The following is a 15,971-nucleotide window of genomic DNA, read 5'->3' as shown; positions in this document are numbered from 1 at the left end:
TAATTAGTAAAATGTACAACTGTAATTGGTGGTCTCAAAACGCTTGTTGCCTAGTGGCTCATCAACGGTTCCCGAAAGGACCTCTAATTTAAGAGAAAGTTCGAGTGAAATTACTGTGAAGGTGACTGGCATGTAATCATAAATTAACATAAATTACCGAACTGTATATTGCTTCCGTGTGCTTCGCTAGATAACTTGCAACGGCGAACTCTAACAGCGCGGCGAACACGAAGATCAGGCATACTAGCATCCATATGTCGATAGCCTGAGAAAAAAGGAGAGAACAATAACATGAGGTCGGTTTGAGACTTTATTCTAACAACAACACAACTACTGTTGCTGTCTGTTGTAAGAACAACACGCGATGACGGCTTTCGGAAAGATCTTCCGCAGCAGGGTCAGCTGACTAAAACAGTTCTGGTGTAAAAAAAGGATTCGAGGTAAAAAGAATAAAAACGTACTGTAGACAACTCAAAATGTACCACATGGGTCCATCTGTGGGACATAATACACAAGATGGTGCCGATACTGTTAGCGCTACCAATACTCAGCATAGATAACAAATGCGTTCATTTTGCTAGCATATAAAATGTACACCATGCATATCAACTTTACATCTGTATGGATGTATATACAAACATAAATTTGTACATTTGTATATATGCAGTCAAAGGCTGATTATATATATATATATATATATATATATATATATATATATATATATATATATATATATATATATATATATATCGTGTATATGTGTATATTTACAACATATACATATATAACTGAAAGTCTAATTATGTGGCATTATTTCAAAATTTGAAACATCGTTGATTATTTGTGGAAGAAAGATACAAACGAATGATATGAATGATAAGATTCGCTGGTTATCGATCAAAAAACACCCAAATGAATTCACAGACGAACAGGCAAGCATATAGTAGCAGATGATTTACATAACAAATTCCTTCATGTACATAGGCGGGCACTGTTGTGTATAGTTCGAATGATGAGCTGAATTAAAACCGGCAGCGAATCTTTCATCCGTAAATATCATATCTGATACTCCGCCGTATCCTTTGGGAATAGCGCCCTTGATTATATGCCTTGATGAATTTACTACTTCGTTACGGTAATGCATCTGTCGCTCTGTCCCAGTGCCTGTCTTCGCTAAAGCTTGCTATCAACATCGTCATTTGAGATTACATTGCCTTGAATTCAAATCATTAAGCGTCTTAAAACGCGATAGCGTTTAAATCCAGAGACTGTTACAGACTTACTTTAAATATCTCGCTATCTGCCTTCTTTCCTTTCTACCTTTATACCACTCTGTCTGGATATACCGTTCCGTTTGATCCTGACATTTTAGTATGTCTACCACGGGCTGTACGAGTAATCTATTAATCCATACAAGTATAGGTGTACACTCGCCATACTTCAATTGAATCATGTTATTATGTCTTCTTTTTCAGCATTTTAATGTGTTAGCTTATGGCCGGCATTTGAAAAATAGCATTAATTAAGACAAAATTATTTTTCATTTTGATACATAGGAGGTTTTTGTTTGACTTCGTAACTTACCACATTATAACTTTTAAGATTGAGTGACTTTTGCCGGGAAACGATTTCACACCTCAACGGAGTGAGACGCAGTGATATTTGCGCGATTTCTTTTTCCGCGATGAAGGCGAGAGTTCTATTTTTGGCATTTACGATCCATGGAATATGTGCAGCTTGAAGGGAAAACTTAAAAGTTATATGACGATATAAAGGTTTTCTCAGCGTTTGTTTCGCTCAGTTTTACTTTGTGAGTGAGTGGGAAATTTTGTCAAAGTTTCATGACAAAGCTGAAAGTCTTGTTTCTCAATACAGTCAGAAATGCAACCTATGTTTTGATGGTAGCCTTCATCATTTCAAATCAGCGGCGTTGGAGCGCCAGTCGCTAGCCACAGAGCTTGCCTGAACCTTCATTTCGAAAGTTTTCGCGCTGATACTCGCTCTTAGTTTCAGTCTCAAAATTTATTCGAGGGCCGATAGCGATAATTATCGGTACAATCTCGACATCGATGACGACACAAGGAGTTGGGTTGGAGGAGGAGACGAGAAAGCAAACTAGAACGACCGCGCAGAGATGGAGTACCGAGGAAGGATGAAACCCACGGAAAAACTACTGGAAAACCTCTAGGCATAAGGAGAAGTTTAGAAAACCCCGATAAATTTAATTGATGAATTTTCAAGATCATCGGTATGAAACAGTTTAATATCCATGAGAGCATCGTTATCAATGGAGTAAGCACGATCGAGAAAGTTGCGCCAGTCTTGGGCGTTGTGCCAGTCATAGTGTCAAAGGCAGACAAAGCGTGGACAAGGAAGCAGCGGCTGCGAATCTGAGTAGTCTGTTCATCAAATGCAACATAGAATAACAAGCTGAAGTAAATTGGACACTTATGGAGTACTCCTGGATTTCATATGTGACATTGATTGTGTAAATTATTTGCAGCGAGGACGTGTAAAGTCCCTCTAAATTGTCAAAAAAGACGGAAAAATCTCAGAGAGTGATTGTCCTCTTTTCCCTCATCCTACCACTTGACGGATCACATTTTGCGCGCCCGTGTCCCATATTGCAGATTATCGATTCATGCTCTCCAGGAAATGATTTGGATAGGCAGATTGACGGTCGATTTGATAGGAGAAAAAGAAGAAAAAAAGTCGATAGATGGAGTTATACCGTTGCATAGAATTCGCCCATGGTTAGTCTTGCCAAGGAGAATTAATTTTCGCAATCTGTGAATTAAGCCCCATAGTGTCGTTGACAGCGCTATTTTGAAGATGACAAGCGGGTGGTCGATTAAAAACGAGATTACTTTGAAAGGATGACAGGCAGACAGACAGACAGACAGTCCAAGTTCCACATGAGCCCAATCTCCGTCGTCGTTCTCGTTTTTCGCGGATATAGAAGGTCACTCTAGAGTCTTAACATCCAAACAATCTTGTCTCTTGTTATACCAGGATTCTCCACCTACGTGTTAAAAACACCAGCGACGGGGTACATCGTTGTTCCCCGATGCCAAATAGTGAGATTGTAACACTCCATAAATTTGGATTTTAATTTTGTCCGTAGAAAAGAGAGTCAAGATAAATGGCTTTGATATAATACTAAAATGTCTATTTGTTCAGTATATGCGGAAAAAACTGCATTACGAAATGAAAAAATGAAAGCCCTCGTTGGTGAGGACCATCCATCGTTCACTTTGTACACAAACACTGTTATCATTTACAATCATTTAAGGAAACAGAGGTATAAAAACAACTTTAAGACATTTAAATATGGCTATTTATCGTTATTAAAAGACGTTTTCTGGCCGCTCCACATGATTTATGATAAACACTATTGTCGAAAAATCTGAAACAAAATATCCATGAAGGTTTGGCATTTGATTGAATCATGTTATGCATCAAACTGATATGAGACGATACACTGACCCTCAAATGAAAATATGTTGCACACTAATTGACAATTCAGAGAAGGTCGGTTGTGGAAACACAGGGCATACATTATACTCAATTACAGCGACACATCCGAGAGTTTATCATCAAAGCTATGAGAGCGTTGTCATTTTACGATAATAACAAGCACATTTCCCGCGCATGCGTTGACAGATGTATAGATTTGCTTCTATGCCAACGGAGATAGTTCACATGGAAATTCTGTCAAAGGGGTCATCAGTAACGGAAATACCACACCTATGTGTAGTGTGATACTTTCGCAGACAGAATATTCTTCTAATTATTCCCATAGCAATTACAGCTGGTGGGCGTGCGGTGGCTTCGATGCGTCCCCCTAATCTACTTAATAGAATATTCAAAGTTGTATCACCAACGATTATCATCGGGTGCCTCTACCCTCTCCGGTTCATAGAGAGTGTCTGTTAGCCAGCGTAGATATACTCGTACACCGACGGCAACATAATCTTACATTGAAGAAATGTGAGTGCCAATCTCACACGGAACGCAGTAATCTAAACAGAAGTTTATTTCACGTTTAGCACGTAGCAGCACAGTTTTACTAGTCGTTCAGCAGTGCAGTAAATTGGTCGAGCTTGTAAACGTAAATTGCCCAAGAATAGTCATTCGTTAGGAATGTTCATCTATTCTTCATTGATTTTGTGTCATATAAAAAATAATGCCATCAAACAGCGTTGCTTAGAACTGCCAGCGTTGCCACTGAACAGCGCCCTGCGAACGAGAAGTTTTTAAAACGAAGAGTGCCCCTCCGCAATAATGATTGTGGCGAAGCAAAATGGTGGCGATGCGATGTTGCGTCTTGCGCTTGCTTAAGCGTCAATTCATGGTTTACTTTTGACGGATGTGCGTTCTCGTCCCCCGTTGGGCACATCAAGCGTGCCCGTTTACGACTTCGCCCCGAGCACGAGTCGGTTGGCTGTTATCAGTCTTGTCAGCTAGTGTTGTCGTGACATTGGGTGACTCATCCTCATCCTTCAGCGTCTCTTCACTTTAATTGTCGTAATATTTCACGGACCAAACGAGAGAATCATTGTGACGAGAAATCAAAAGAAAATCATAAAACTGGAACGCCCGACAGCAAGACAACAAAATTGGAAAAAAATTACACTTTCTTTTGAATATTTATTTGTTTGTCAAAAGCGAAGATGGGAGACAATTACCTTGGTGTACGAAACCCTTGCCATCTGGGCTCTGGCGGAAGAACTAAGCGTGGTCAAAGTCAGAGCCGTCGTTATCCCAAGACTGGCTCTGGCTGGGGTGGCCTCAACGCTCAGCCAAAACGACACCCACGACAGTATGACCAACAAGAAAGAAGGCGCGTAATGCTCCATGACGTAGAATATAAGCTGCCGGTGAAGGGAGAAGCTGCACGTCAATTTGTCAAACTTTCCTGCGAAAAGATAAAAGCCAGATGTACGTCATTATGCCCATAGATATGTAATAAAGCGACGGGAAATTAAAAATGCCATACGGCTTTCATTGTTGGTAGTAACACTTATAGCGGATGTTATCGTCAATCTGAGGCGATGATAAAGCGCTTAATATCGCGATGATTCTGGTATTAACAGCCGACAATAGCCACCACTACTTTTAGAATTGTTCAACTACTCGTAAAAAATGATAATGTTTTTCTAAATCTCGCTTTACTTAGTGAGAGAAGGACCAATACACTTTATGATTACTCACTGTTTTCATTCAGAATTTACTGACAGCATGCGATGGACAGAGATAAATAAAATCTGCCTAAGCCATTCTGGATCTCTCAGCATTGAGGAATATATCGGTATTATAAAGAAACCTTTGGAATTTAGCTCAGTTATTTTCCAAAATATGCAAGTCAACTAGGGCGAAAACCTCTCGGTGGAATCTGTGTTAAATGTGTCATGGGTTTCCGAAATATCTGGTCAGACTAATCATAACGAGCCCATGAAAAGCCGAACAGTCACGCGTTCTGCTACTGATAGTCGCTTGAAAGAGAGTAATAAGCCAGAAAAAAATGAGGATACTTTTAGCGACGTTTTCGTTGACCCTCTCAGTTACATGCAGATTGTACTTTAACCACAGTTATGCAGAGAAAGTGAGTGTGAAACTTCAACGATGGACTGCGCTTAAACCGTAATGGCGAGAATGTCCTACTAAAAAAAAGGGTTAAGTTTCTCGTTGATTCATTCTGTTTTGTGAAGTGTTGTAAATTTAATTTGTCATGAGCACCTATAAAAGAGAGAAAGGGTCACAATCAGGAACCTCCTGAACCCTTCAGGGTAAATTCATCTTCCACAATTTTTTGTACGGAATATTAAATCGTGCCTTGCACATTTTTACGATTCGATACCCAGCAAAATAGTACTTACTTACAGTTCCCGCCAAGGAAAAAAAGGCACTTAAAATATCGTTCACAATTTACTCAACTGGTGTCATTTCAACGGCAATTGAATAAGTGAAACAATTTTGATGTAAGTGAATTATTTAAATTCAAATTACAAAGGTTGCACTTTATAGTTTATCATACTTTTTTTGCTGTTGCGCCGAGAATAAATTGATCTTGTTTCAGGGAAAGAGAGTGAGTATTTTGGCTACCCGATGCAAAAATATTTTATTTATGAGTGAGATTTTTGCTGAAATAAATGTACTTTATTAAGTTCGCCTCCGCCTTCAATCTCGCTATAAAACTGAAACCAATTTGTAATAATCTTTCATTTCACGATCTCATAAATCACGAAGACATTGCATACAAAATGCAAGGATGCAATTCATATTGTTTTAACTCCATTATTAAATTACTGTATCATCGACCAAGCGAAAATCGCATGGATTTGGCGCGCTGCCTCTGTTTTCGACAGAGGATGAAAGAACATTCCTGATATGAATTTGTGAGACAAACTTGCCTACTTTTGACATTATTTCAATTATGATTTCTTGTATTTGAGAAGCGATATATTTCGTTCAGCTGCCTGAAACTCGTTCAGTCAAAGGCCGTCAAAAGTTTCCTCTAATTTCTGGGTAGGCGTGTCAGACAGTTACACCGCCATCGACGTAAATTCTGATGCCTACAAGAAATAAGATCATCGAAGTGCTTACGTCACACTGTCATGACCACAAGCAAGGGTTTGGGTGGATAAGTGACAGTTAACCATGTATCCCAAATCAGTGACGTGGATTATGCGAAATCTTCCACACGACAACAAAACAAATGGTCTCGTGTCTAATCTATGAACATCCGCATAGACGCCTTTCCGCGGTCTTTCTCCCCGTACATCTAAGAAAACAGTCTGAGATAAGCCTCCCTCCCCCTCCCCCGCCATCCTTATCAAATGTAAATTGACTCGGAGGTCATTACATGGCTCATGAAAATACAGATCGGTTAGTCCGCCGTGAAACAGTAACAAATTTATCACCGGGTCCCTTGTTGCCTTGCCGATTATCCGGTAATAGCCGGTCCCTTGGGTAATCAAATGTACCTGCTTTTTTTCGCTTCATTTCCCTACTTTCCTCATATATCAAAAATGTACGCTCTAATGCCATAACGAAGCCTTCGTCTAACAACGGGGACAAATGGAGACGCATTTAAATAATTTTATGATTTACCCTTTTCATGTTTCGATACAGGACGGCCACCAGCCAAAAATTCGTATATATACCAGGAGTCTCTTTCCCCCCATATTTGTAAATGGTCAAGTAGCTTGAAGTCCTTCTCTGATCGTGATGTATGCAGACGATATGACAATAATACATATTCATTTGGTGCATGCTCCGTTACTGATACGTGAGCCAATCACGATTTATTACCGCACACCAGACAGGTTGTAAATCAACTCGATAAAAAAAGTCCTAGCGGGAATGAATGTATTCAATTAGGCTTGATTGTTTTTATCATGCATTTGTGATGGTAAATTAAAACGACCGTATCTAGTCGTGCAAAATCTTTTATCGTTGTTAAAAATGTTAATTTGTTTTTTCTCACCCTTGAAGTGGTGAGTTGGATGATTTTAGTTGAATATATATATCATGAAAAGATCTTATCTCCTCGTGGGAGCGTCAACTGATGTATACTTACCCACTGCCGGGTATTCCACTGTTGTTTTGATATTGTTTGGATCACCGACGTTGAATTCTGACATGGTTACTTCAGGCGCCATCACCACACCTGTATGGGGATCCCAGTCCAGTTGCATATCTCGTATGGTGTAGCCAACTAGACATACATGGGGAAATTGAAAGACCTAAATTAGACAAAAGTTAAATGTAACAGAAAATTATATATTGTAAAAAACTCCCCTAACATATATTTGAAGTTTTTTGTCGGTTTGGGGTAGGGTTGGTCGATGAGTAGAAAAGATAGATATAGGATGGCATGGAAACTAAATGAGTGTTTATCTGAAAGTGACGTCACAGAGACGCGCCGAGAAAGTTAACAATGGTTTTTTAATGGTTGTGCGATGCAGTTTTGAACAATTGGCAGACGGCACGTCTCAGTTGACGACGGCTGTTACTGGCTGTTACTGTCAAACAGTGTATCCAGTTTGTTGAGTCGGGAAACATTAGACATCTTGGCTATTTTTTTACGGTCAGGTTTTATAGGCCTCAGTAAGAGTCAGTGTAAATCAATTATTTGCCGAGAAATTTGTGCAGCTGTTCCTCCAGCCATGTTTATTTGCCGTTTGATCAACGGAGACATCATCTGAGAAGTCACGGGCAATAATTCCATCAGTATACACATTTCGATATTTTCTTGGCTGCCCGCAAACGCTGAACCCACTGCTTCTCAGCATTGTCTGAATTATGTGCCGTATACCCTAGATGCCCTGGCCTGTATCGGCGCTACAGGACAGACACAACCGCTCATAAAGCCAATCAATTTCTCAGTCGCTCTCGCAACCATTACAAATGTACGGTGTACATGATCACGAAAGTGGAGATTGATTTTTAAGCGGAAGAACGCTACACTCATGATGGAATACTTGGAAAACCAGGCAAATCAAGTACATATTCAAACCAGCTCTTTTCCATGTTAATTCTCCTGGCCAACACGTTATTGAAAGGATTCTTCACGGTTGCCATAGTTACGATAGAAGATATCAGTCTTAAACTTGTCATTGAGCACAGTATCCTCAAGTATACGAAATTTTGTTACGCTTACAGTATACAATATAATATATATATATATATATATATATATATATATATATATATATATATATATATATATATATATATATATATACACTACATATGTGCGTGTATTTTTGTGTATATGTATATATGGATATGTTTGATGTCTATCTGTGTACGTATTGTATGTATGTATGTATGTATGTATGTATGTATGTATGTATGTATGTATGTATGTATGTATGTATGTGTGTGTGTACGTATGTATGTATGCGTCTTAATGTTAGAGATAGCATGAGGAGTAATTCGTATGTTGGGTATCTGAAACATAGACCCACTGGCCCACTCTCGTACCGACCTACCTACCCACCTACCTACCAACCTACTTACCTACCCTCAACCTACCTACCTACCTACCCACCTCCCTATATACCTACCTACCTACCTACGTACCTACCTACCTATCTACATGTACCTACCTACTGTACAACCTACATTCATGCCACTTAATGACCATAAAACTTTTAAGGTAGTATGCGTCTCGAAAGTGAAAGACTTAAACTTCTGCTCAAACTTGCCTTGTGAAATCTTTCAACCATTCTCTTTCAAAATCAAGAATAAAAGTCGGGGGTCGCCGTGTAAATTTTGATTCTAGAGAAACAAATAACCAAGGATTTACCGATATTTAAAATTCAAAATGGCCGCCATCCCTGTGTTAACTCCAAGGAGAAAAATAAAATTTTCGAATTTCGAAAAACTGAGCCGGTAAAACATTTCTTACACCAAGAGCTTTAAAATGAACCCCCACAAGTGGTAGATCAGAAAAGAATTGTAAAAGTTTGAGAGTCCAAATATCTGTCCCCGAGGCGCATTCTACCTTAAGTATTCAACTTGCTTGTGGTCAACAAAATCATTCTGCATGCACAGAGTGTCGAAATAACTGAAAACAGAAAACAAATCTTCTAATTCAAAATATTGCAGCTCCCGCCGCTGCGTGTTCGTGCGCGTTTGATATCCGACCAACGGAGGAACGACTGCAGTAAAACATTAAAAGTCTCAATAAAGAACTAAACAGTATATGGATACGACAAGAATTGTAATTTGCCAGCGCGAATCAACGAATATGCAACGGAAAATGACATTGCTAAGTGGCAGTAGACACGACACAGATTTACATAGCCATTAACTGTAAGTACACCGAAATTCCTGGAGTATTTACGAGAGGAAAACTCCAAGCCCTTAAAGCGCAAATCAACGCCAATAAAGAACGGCGTTCACCATGGAATAGCAACGAACCAACTGTCTCTGGCGTTTTTGGACCCGCGCCCACACTCGTAGAACAACGCCCTGCCATCCATAATTAAAAATTTATCGATGGCCATTGATGAAGTCGGCTGCGACAGTGACAAATGGGCGCACTTGTGTTTAGAGTCCTGACTGCAAGCTGTTAAGAACTTTACAACATTTGCACAACACTGTTTTAGCGCGAACATGAACATCACCAGGGTCGAAAAGATGAGTAGAAAGCCATTATTTGAAAGCTTCCGCGGTGCCTTGATGAAGGTGTAGTCAGCGTCTGACCCGTTCCAGCTTTATTTTTCACAGAGAATGAGGAAAGATTGCACATAACACTCGACGCCGTAGCTTTTCTCCACCGCGGCACCACTCAATAATAATCTTTTGCAAAGATAACGTCACACCTCAATATGGCGTCCTTTCGTGTTCGCCTTTCAGAAAATCCAAGAGTGATTTTTTTTTGTATCCACTGTTTCCTTTCACGTTGCATTGAAATTAACTCTTGGCACAGGGTTGCGCCTTCTATATCTAATTTAAACTTGGAACGCTGACCTGTAAATGTGAATCGATCGACTGCATCTTGGTGTCATTCAAGGGAGTTTCCAGAAAAGGGCGGTAGGGAGGGCACCGTTTGCCGCTCTTTTGCAACCCGCCGCAGTATATTGCGTCCATCTCACTGTAGGCTGTGGCAGCCTGCCTGAAAGCTACAGACAAGAGACTCCTGACCGCTGCGACAGTGTAAGTCAGCCTTTGAGGAGACTGCGTAATTATCGAGATCAACGGGAAGACAAAAGGCAGCGTTTCATCATAGTGTATGTCAATCATTCTCAATTTAGGCATCGCTTTTTTATTCTCTCTCCGGGTCTCATTTCCTAGGCCAACATCTTAAATGAGTTCATCATATCTCGACAGCAGATCAAAGATAATTTGAATTCAGGCTAGATTGGAATCAGCGATAGGTCAACCGCTACAGAAATTGTGGAAGGAAGGTTTAATCGCGAATCTGATATCTTGTAATTTGGGACAATGTTGTAGGGACAGAGACACTGACAAATAACGACTGAAGCTATGAATAAAATGACGCAGAAACCGTTGAAATTCCACAACGCAGATTAAAAGATTAAACGCCAATTTTTTAGTTGCGGAGAGTCGAATTGTATTGAGACGAACAACAAACAAAAAATATCGACATAATTGGCATCTGATGCAGTTCGATAAGGAATTCAATTTTCTCTGGAGATGGTCTGACCTCAAACTTGACCGCATTCTTTTCACTCAGATCAATAATCGATGCTTGTCATCATAACTGAAGACCCTTGGCTTGTTTACCCTGCAAAAACTCGCAGCTCACGGCAGTTCTCGTGAAAGCACGTACATTGAGACCGTGCATTAAGCCATAAACATCCTGACAAGGCTGGTGCGTTCAAACCCTCCACGCCCCTAAAACATTTGCTTTGAATGATAATCATCGAATAGCCAGAAGACAACCACGAGTACTTTCGGTTGACGTGGCTCACCAACCGCTAATCTACTGCCTTCGTCAGAGCCATAAATCAATCACGACACGACCTCCGCTTTCACAGCAGGTGCATCGTGGGGGCCTGGGAGTGTTGAGCACCTATATTGCAAGCCCGACGGGGCCAACCGCTGACAAATTTTGCTGTGTCGGTTCTTTGAATTCGCTGACCAATAAGGACTGGTATAACAGTATGTGCTATAAAAATACCTGGTATACTTTCCCCAGGCGATAAGTAATATCATCGTGTTGTTTCGCATTGATGAAGTATAATATATGCTGGTAGTAAGAATGGCTTCGTGTCGTTCCACGTGGGTGGCAGTAATTTATTCCGGGATCGTGAAAACAATAAAATTTGAGATATACAGAAAGAGACTGTGTTATCATCTTTTGTATATTTATTGCTTTCTCGTATTTTGAGACAGTGTAGCTGTTGGCAGACTTGAGATTTTGCAGCTACTTATACTGGAAATAGAATTTCAGATTTATATGTCTTCTCTATTTGAAACTTGCGCTGTATATGATTACATGAGCCAAGCAATTTGAGAGTGCATTTCACACTGAAAACTGTTCTGGAGGTCATGTGCTGGACCAAATGGATCATAAAAACAAACAACTTCTAAGCAAAGTACTTCTCCAAGAACCGAGTTGGCAGATATATCGACTCCTTAGAAAACCCCAATAATTAGCGTCAGAATCGTAAATCTGAACGGCGTGATTTCAACTCGCTGAACGAGACAAAAAAATTCTCTCGTTTGAGTCTAGATTTATCGAAGTTACGATTATCACTATTTCTCGCTCTTTCGCAAGTTCCCGAAAACCCGCAAAATTAACACCATACCAAAACACAAACTAGAGTGGATAGATTTTCTTGTTGATTCGTTTTCATTACCGAAATGCACTGCAGTGCGCCGTGGGAAAATTCAACGTTGACTTCGTCGGCCTTAAATAAATTTATGTGGAACATCTTGCATCATTTAGTTGGTGGTAAGCTGGCTGAATCGTCTTAAATTGCTGTCATGGTATCTACGAGAAAGACTGAAGTCAAAGGTCTATTTTACGAATGATGTATGATGCTTAACAGGATAAAAACCTATCATGACCTCAAAACTTGAAAAAATTATACTACATATATAAATGTATGTATGTATGTATGTATGTATGTATGTATGTATGTATGTATGTATGTATGTATGTATGTATGTATGTATGTATGTATGTATGTATGTATGTATGTATGTATATGTAAATTAACTACATATATGTAGTATGTATGTATGTATGTATGTATGTATGTATGTATGTATGTATGTATGTATGTATGTATGTATGTATGTATGTATGTATGTATGTATGTATGTAGGTATGTATGTAGGTATGTATGTAGGTATGTATGTATGTATATCAAAGTATGCATATGTCCTTGTTATATATATGTGTGTGTACATATTATATAAATATATATATATATATATATATATATATATATATATATATATATATATATATATATATATATATATATGTATGTATGTATATCGGCACAGTCCCTTTAAAAGTCACGTGACAATTCAAGGTATCAAATATAATGACACACTGCATGTCTTCCGCTCGGCTGACGTTCGGAATTTTTGTTCTAAGCGGTGAGATTTTCTCCTTGGGTTTCGTCATTCAGCACAGTTGACAATTCTACACTTGGGTCATAAAAAACATCAGTACCAGAAGACGTGACATCCATACTAAAACAAAACCGAGACGCTATTGACGTTGCAGGAGCCCAACTCTCTTAAAAGTATCTCGACTAGACCATGTTTGATTCATGGGCGGTACTGATCTTGTGTTAATCTACCAAGAGAACGTAATTGAGGGCTGAATTACAATGATAGATTTTGTCAAAGACAAGTCTAGGCCGAGGTTTAAGTTTTTGACAGGTCAGTTGATAGCCAAACTCATCCTATCCTGTTTTTTTTTCCAATTTTCTCTTTTTTCACGGCAACCATATTATAACGCTAGTACTCCAAGACACTATACCATCCACATTACGTGAACTTTGGGAGATTTTAAAACTCATCGACGTCGACGGGGTGCAAGGTGAACTGCTAAATAACAATTTAGTGTTAGTTATACATATGTTAGAGTGATGAAGTTTAAGAGATCGTTGCAGGAGTTTCCAAAGGTAGATTGACAAGTGTATGTATGTATGTATGTATGTATGTATGTATGTATGTATGTATGTATGTATGTATGTATGTGTGTGTATGTATGTATGTATGTATGTATGTATGTATGTATGTATGTACGTATGTATGTATGTACGTACGTACGTACGTACGTACGTACGTGTGTGTGTGTGTGTGTGTGTGTGTGTGTGTGTGTGTGTATGTATGTATGTATGTATGTATGTATGTATGTATGTATGTATGTATGTATGTATGTATGTATGTATGTATGGCATTTGGTGTGTGCGTGTGTGTATGTAAAATAGTGTTGACCATCTTAAAGAATATTTCGAAATCTTTCACGGTGTAGCCGTAATGAAGGCTGTAAACAAGAAAACATATATAACTCAAAGAAATTTTGAGTCTAGAGGTAACATATACTTAAAAGCTTGTTTACAGGACGATGGGCGGTGTACTTTACTCTGGTATGTTCTTTGTAAAAGGTCATTTGATATGACGAATGAGTGGATATTATCGCCATTGTGGTTAGCAGTGGGTATCACGAAACCATATTGCTATTTAGCATTATCTTAGAGGTTTCCGATTCATTTTGTTATGAACGGCACCCTAGGATAGACAGACTGCATACCATAGGCGTATTGGGCCAAGTATTTTTAAGGCAGAGAAAAATTACATGAGTGATATATGTATGTGTTATTTGTTCACGCAGGGTGGCCGCCCACGATTGAGTGTTTTAAGCCATCTCAATAAAACATATCACGTCTACCATGAAGCATAGTTAATCGAGATATTAAAAGTCGACTTCGAATTCGTCCCTCAGTCCGTAGCCTAAATTATTGTATACTTCTGCATCTCCAAGTATAGTAATAGCCAGCATTGATCAAATTCCATCAGCGGTTACCTTCCCAGATACGACAACATTAAAAGGAAAATATTGACCCCTCGAGTTCAGAAATTGTCGGAACGCCAATGGCAAGCTGCCAAGCAACACTTAAGTTACGCTGGGTAAGCTTTGGGACTTGTAAGAGAATAAACACACTGTTTTGACAAAGTCTTGCCAAACGGAAGAAGCGCCCTAATGATCTTCCCCTTGACCAGCTTTAAATTTACAACGTGTTTTCTATCATTTATACAAAACGGCATGTACCAATTCTGACATAAAATGCGCCGACGCAAGAACATTCCGACAATAAAAATAAAAATCATACAGGTTAATAAAAACAGAACGCAACGTAGGGGCCTTGAGTATGAGCCACATAAACAGTCTCTTTTCTCCGTCCGATCGATATTTTTACGAGACGTACAAATTAATGAAACACTTTTAAATGCACAAGATTTACTTCGTTGGCAGAAGAAAAAATGATGATATGATGGCTCGGGGAGCATAAAGGTCATCTCATAAGATACGGGCAGATTTCCACTACATGCCGATTTACAGGGAATGGAAGTTATTGTTATTCAATACACGTCGGTTTATAAAGTTGCCATATTCGAGTTGTATTATTTTTCAATGTATCGTTGAATTTGGAATGAAGATATTGTGTACATGCAGGAGCATAAGTACGGCTTTTTTTAACGATAAGCAGTTACTGAGTAGATGTTTCGACAGAGCGTTACGAAGAAGCGACAACGTTTTGCTTACCCATGAAAGGATCCGAAAAAACAATGGCGGCGGAGGTCGGTGAATGGACGGTTCCGGTCCGTTTGCGTCAACCGATGTTTTTCAACGGATTGGAACTTTTGTGTGCCGCCGGACAGAATTGAATGCTCCGTCGAGTTGAGCGGATGCGTGGCTTTCTTTTTTGTGAGCTCTGGCATTCATGTTTTTTTCTACGTGGAAATTACAGGTGATATAGAAAATTTCTGTCACTTGACAGAAAAAAATGGAGGGTAAACAATGGCAGGAAAATAACACCAAACATCGCAGCATGCGTTTTGGTGGCTAGTAACGGTAAACAGCCCGAAGGGAAAAAAACACATGTATTCCACCAACTCGACCTTCTCTCTTTCAAAGCTACAGAACCTCAACCGTTTCGCGTATATCTCGAACAAATAACCATTAGTAAGGGATGGTAAATCTTGCCACAGTTTGCGTGCGTTTTTTTTTTTTTGCTCGGGAAGCAGTTCCTTCGAAAGAAATAATGAAAGCCCTGTGCGAGAAACCACAAACGTTTTCATTATGGCCTGAAATCTACAATTTCCTGATGAGTGTCTTCCCTTCGGTGTTCAGTCTATTTGCTTCATTTTGCCAGAAGGTCGCATTTTAATTAGCTGTGGAGAAACGTCCAAAGAAGGCTTCCCGTTGAATTTTCAATGACAGGTATCAACCGGTGGGTATTCCG

At 39.3% G+C, this 15,971-nt stretch overlaps 1 protein-coding gene across 5 annotated transcripts in view; it reads right to left on the bottom strand.

The window, feature by feature from the left end:
- Positions 1-15,971, bottom strand: part of LOC139134853 (glycine receptor subunit alpha-1-like) — a 117,286-nt gene that overhangs the window by 10,132 nt on the left and 91,183 nt on the right. For all 5 annotated transcript variants that reach the window (XM_070701920.1, XM_070701922.1, XM_070701919.1 and 2 more), the window contains 3 exons: positions 7,583-7,720; positions 4,689-4,918; positions 158-265 (listed from right to left, as the gene is read on the bottom strand). In XM_070701920.1, the coding sequence (XP_070558021.1) occupies positions 158-265; positions 4,689-4,918; positions 7,583-7,720 (476 nt within the window). The remainder of the gene's footprint in view (positions 1-157; positions 266-4,688; positions 4,919-7,582; positions 7,721-15,971) is intronic.

This window comes from Ptychodera flava, chromosome 6 (assembly GCF_041260155.1).
Source record: "Ptychodera flava strain L36383 chromosome 6, AS_Pfla_20210202, whole genome shotgun sequence".
In the NCBI taxonomy this organism is placed as follows: domain Eukaryota; kingdom Metazoa; phylum Hemichordata; class Enteropneusta; family Ptychoderidae; genus Ptychodera; species Ptychodera flava.
Note: the sequence above shows the minus strand (reverse complement) of the source record. Positions and strands in the feature narration are given on the sequence as shown.